This window comes from Pipistrellus hanaki, assembly GCF_964339955.1.
Source record: "Pipistrellus hanaki genome assembly, chromosome: 9".
In the NCBI taxonomy this organism is placed as follows: Eukaryota; Metazoa; Chordata; class Mammalia; order Chiroptera; family Vespertilionidae; genus Pipistrellus; species Pipistrellus hanaki.
The window spans coordinates 65,528,150-65,533,703 of NC_140511.1; the positions used below are offsets into that span (position 1 = coordinate 65,528,150).

The 5,554-nt window shown below is 35.7% G+C and overlaps 1 protein-coding gene across 1 annotated transcript; it reads left to right on the forward strand.

The window, feature by feature from the left end:
- Positions 1 to 4,052: 4,052 nt before the first annotated feature.
- LOC311628069 (olfactory receptor 5AP2-like) lies at positions 4,053 to 4,980 on the forward strand (the record flags this gene model as incomplete). The annotated part of the gene is given in 2 exon segments (XM_084894946.1): positions 4,053 to 4,423; positions 4,425 to 4,980. Coding segments are annotated over 2 exon segments (927 nt in total).
- Positions 4,981 to 5,554: the final 574 nt, after the last annotated feature.

Genomic DNA, 5,554 nt, shown 5'->3' on the forward strand with positions numbered 1-5,554 from the left:
CGCACTCTACAATAGCATGTCATAAATGCAAGAAGTTTCATCAAAAGGTTTTTGGAACCTTGAGGATAGTCTGCTGGAAATGGCTAAGGGCGTTTTCCCACATCTAAAGATTTGTACCAATCTGACAATGGATTCTGTATACTAAACCTTGCCTTTGATAAGTACATCTACTTTTGCTTTAGGACAATTTGTGTTAATAAAAAGCAAGGGGTCCAGAGAGACAGGAGATCTTTGTTTCTTTAGTTAAGTCTTCTCTGGACCTCCAAAATGCCTTCCAAAATTATGTTTCATCTCTAGAATCTTTAATAATTTACAGCAGCCCTTCTCCAAATTCCTGAACCCCTTGCAGATGCTAAGAAAGACCCCCAGCATCACTGTACATATGAATTTAAGGTTTGCTCTTGTGTTTTGCAAATAATAATAGAGGTAATACATTTAAAAATATCAATGTTAATCCATATCATAGTTTATAAGTCTAGAAAAAATAAAAATTAGACCACTCACTACCCACATTCAAATTTTCATATATCAGCAGACACACATAAACATAGTGATTTTCATAGAAAAAAAAAGACAGAATCCTATATATCTCAAGAACATTTATTTTTCCTGTACTTATTTTTATTTAAATGGGAAAGGTCACTTTTAAATAAAGGATAGGTAAACTTCCACCTTTTATTTTGTTTTCACTTCTTTTTATCACATCTCTTTAGCCTGACAATGGCTTTGTTCTTTTGTCAAAGGTCAGTCATACAAATGGGTTCTAGTGCTTTTACAAACCAGGGAATATGAGTGATAGAATAATTCTGCTAAATATGTTTCAGGTTTCATTAAACAATAAGATGCAACTCACCAAAACAGCAGCATAAGAAGTTTCATTTAGGTGGGCAAAGGGGGGCGGGGAGTGAATGGAGATATCTGCAATATTGTCAACAATAATATAAAGTAATAAAGAAAAAGAAACACAATTTTTGTCATTTACTTATATATACAGTATCATTGTCAGTGATAAAATCAGTCTTTTCTTTAGTGAAAACACAAAACTATCTATCATATTGGCCACGTATTAAAGCTTTTGACTGTCTCTGAAATGTTGATGTTCTTTTATTAGTTCAGAGTTTAATGCAGGGCTGTTTTCATTCTGAAAATTCCTTTGCTTTAAAGAAAAAAAAAACACACAAAAAAAACATGATTATATTTCATACACAATTTTGGTACAACCAAAAATAAAACACCACAGTAAAATAATAACAAAAAAATGGTATTTTTATCTGCAATGACTAACAAATGGTTAACATATTTAGTTTTAAACAAGCTCTTAGAAACCAGTAACAGAGAGACTATACTCCAAGGAAACTGGAAAAAAAGGAAATGAAATAACACAAATGATGATCAAGGATTAAGCATTTATGATGATTGTGCTAAATAGTGACAGAATAATTTATCTGCAATATCACACTATCACAGAATAAAAACACTGACATCTGATGTTTTTCAATTTTGAATAGTGTTGTACAGTTTTAACTCTCATAACTGAACACTGGGAGACAGATTGATGAGGAGTATCTACAATTAGGGAGAAAGCTATTTTTTATCAAAATATAAATTTTTAATATCCTTTGCCTTGGCAATTCTTATTCATTGAAACTACTTGAGCAAATTCAAAGTGAGTTACATAAAAACATGTTTAATACAGAGAAAATATATGGCCAGTATATGCACTCTAAAACACTACCTACCTATCAATTTATTAACACAAAGGATTTGCATGAAATCCAATAGTAGATGGAGTGTATAGAGTACAGAAGAAAAAAAGTATATGACTTCAAAAAGTATAGATAAATAAATGTGTGTGTGTGTGTGTGTGTGTGTGTATACATTTAAGTGGTTTTATAAAAGAAAGAAGTATCTGCTATGAGATTATAGACAATTGCAGGAATTCATTTTTTTATTTTAAATCTTTAGCAATTTATTTTATACAATATGGTTTCAAGATATGGTTTGAAATTAGTAAAGCACACCATATTCACAGAATGTTCAATTAAATTATTATTTTTTATGTTGTTAGAACACTACATTGCTTATAGTACAGAGGTATTTTTGGCCACCTACAGTGCCTTCTTTTCCTGTTTCATGCAACAGGGACGCTGAACTAAACCTGATTTCCTTGTTATCACTGTCATGCACTTATATGATAATTGTCATCTCTCAGGATCAGATGACCATTTTCTGGAAGAAAGACTTTATAACTAGGCAGTTGTTCACTTAGTATTAGGCTTAAGGACACCAGTGATATCAGGAAAGCCATGTAGATACAGATATATTTTATTTATTTAATGTAAACACATGCATGTAGATATAATCACATGAAATGTCAGCATGTTTGGGAGGCTGTAGCTCATTTTTAATTATTTTAAAATTCTAACTTCTATTTTTGTAGATTTTCTGAAATAGATTTACTTCTACATGGATGACATTTCTTGATAATGTATCTAGAGAACTTGAGACCAAGATTTTGGAATCTTGCACATTGATCAATAGACCCTTATTTAGATTTTTTTTTCTCACATCATATACCCTCAATTCTATTTTATATTCTCACAAAACTTAAGGAGGTCACACATGATATTACTAGAGGCCCACTGCATGAATTTGTGCATAGGTGGGATCCCTCAGCCTGGCCAGCAATCAGGGCCAATCGGGGCACTCCAGATCTCACCCACTCCAGATCAGGACAATAGGGGCCAGCAGTTCAGGGAGGAACCAAGGAAGGTCTTCAGGGCATTTGTGGCACTCTTGTCCATTCTGGATTGGCGAGATCCCAGCAGCAAGCTAACCTACCCATCAGAGCCATCAGAGCCATCAGAGCCATCAGAGCGTCTGCCTCCTGGTGATCAGTGTGCATCATGGCAACTGGTCGAGTGGTCAACCAAAGGGTCAACCAATCCATCAGACACTTAGCATGTTATGCTTTAATTAGATAGCATAATTAATTGTGTAAAATATGGCAGTGGGACATAGAATTCCATTGGCCTCCCAAAAACCACAAACACACCAAAGGGAGGCCAATTTGGAGATCTTCCCATGAAATAAAAGTCAATGAAAACAATAAAACAAAATTATAATTTCCAGGGAATTGGCATGAGGTATAAGTTAGATATTAATCTTCCTAAAATAATGGGATTGTACACCAGTGAGTATTTTTAAATGTCTTAGAGATCTGATCTATTGGTGAATAATAGATTATGTGGATTTCAGTAAATTAGAGTTGAAAGGTTCACAAAGTGGTCCATACTCTTTTTCTTTTTTCTAGGTCACCTGTGCTGATAGTATCCAAAAACTTTTCATCATTTCCCCTGAGCAAGCAGCTGCTGTCAGAAGAGGCATGGTTAGCACTGGCATATTTCTGGTAGTGAGCCCTAACATAACATTGTCAGGGACCCTACCAAACTACTCCAGCAACCACACTCACTGCTCCACTGGGTCCTGGATCACAGACTATTTCTACCCCTTATTTGGTAAGGCTGGATAGGATCTGAGGGGCTGATGGGGTATTGGGAAAATGTTATATCTAGGAAACGTAATTACTCTGCCTGTTTCACAATTGGATTAATGAAGAAATAATTTAAAAGTACATTTATTACCTGAACCTCTCACTAACTACACTTCTCTATTAAGGATAGAATAGTCCTACAACACTAAAAAGAAAAACAATCTTGTCAGAATATGTGGGCTACTGGACCAAATAATTTTAAGAACTATTGCCTATACAGAACATTGAGGACATCAATAGTATAACATGAGATAGAAGTAGTAAAATTATAAGTATTACATAGGTTGGTGTGCAAATGACATGAGTGATTTTTAATAAAAGTGCCCTAAAAACCCTATACAGTGCTATCCAAATGTAGGCAATATTATTAGCATAATTGCTTCAACAATTTGTAATAAATTGGGTATATTTCTTTTTCTAATTACCAAAAACTAGTAATACGATGATAACCCCACTTCCACTTCCTTCTTTAACACCTGGGATTTTCAGATTTTCAGTGATGGCTGCTAAGAACTGCACTGTGTTTACTGACTTCATCCTCTTAGGACTTTCTGGCAGACAGGATGTGCAGCAGGGACTCTTTGTGCTCTTCCTGCTGGTTTATGGCATCACCGTGATCGCCAATCTAGGGATGATCCTGCTGATCAACATGGACCCCAGGTTCCACACGCCCATGTATTATTTCCTGAGCAACCTGTCTTTCTGTGACGTCTGCTACTCCTCCACTGTCACTCCCAAGATGTTGTTTGATTTCTTATCTGAGCTAAAGAGGATTCCATATAATGTATGTGTTGTTCAGATGTTTATTTTTGGGTTCTTTGCAGCTGCGGAATGTGTCATGTTGTCTGTCATGGCATATGACCGTTACGTAGCCACTGCTTTATACAACTACCATGTCCAGGAGTGTTTGCTTCCAGCTAGTGGCCACTGCCTACATTGCAGGTTTGATGGATATGACGATCTTCACCTATTGCACAACTCTGTTGTCATTCTGCAATTCCAACATCATCAATCACTTCTTCTGTGACTTCCCACCCTTACTCGCCCTCTCCTCCTCAGATACAACCATCATTGAGATAGCATTGACCATTTCCTGTGGCTGTGTTGTGGGATCCAGCATCGTCACTGTCCTCCTCTCCTACAGCTACATCCTAACTACCATCCTTAGAATGAACTCAGCAGAGGGCAGACGCAAAGCCTTCTCTACCTGTGCCTCCCACCTTACTGCTGTGGGGATATTTTTTGGTACACTCTTTTTCATGTATTTCAGACCCAGTTCCAGTTCCTCCACTGACACGGACAAGGTAGCTTCTGTTTTCTACACAGTTGTCATCCCCATGTTAAACCCACTGATCTACAGCTTAAGGAATAAGGATGTGAAAGGTGCCCTGAGGAAAGCAGCTGGCATTAAGTTATGTCCTGGTTGAAAGTGTGTTCACCCAAAGAGTTTTTATTTAGAGATGTTGAGAGCTCACATTCTGATACTCTTAACAAGTGTTCTGTGTAGTCTTGCCAGTACAATTCTGGATATTTTTTTTTACCTCTTTTTTCCTAAATTTAGGATACAGTGATTATTAATCTTATTCTATTCAAACTAAGGAAGAGTAGTAATATGTTTGCTCTACTGTTTAAAGAGGGTCTTTTTATGCCACTTTCTCTATTCATGCATATGTCCCAGAGAGATATGCATATAATAGCATCTACCTTCATGTCAATTAAATTTATTCCACCTAAAGCTCCATTTTTTCAATACAATGGATTTAATAGAAAAGAGTTTTAGTGTTTTGAATTAGATGTTATTGTTTTGGGGAGGTTTTTATCTTCTTCCTATCTGCTGGCATCTTACTATATATATATATTTTCCATCATAACACTTAGAAATAATGAGCAGTAAATAAATAAGACTAAATTTAAATTCTCCTGAGCTAACTCAATGTTCTATAAATTCAAGGTTCTTGACTGTCTTATTTCGAATTATTTCTACTTGGCTATTCGCAATGC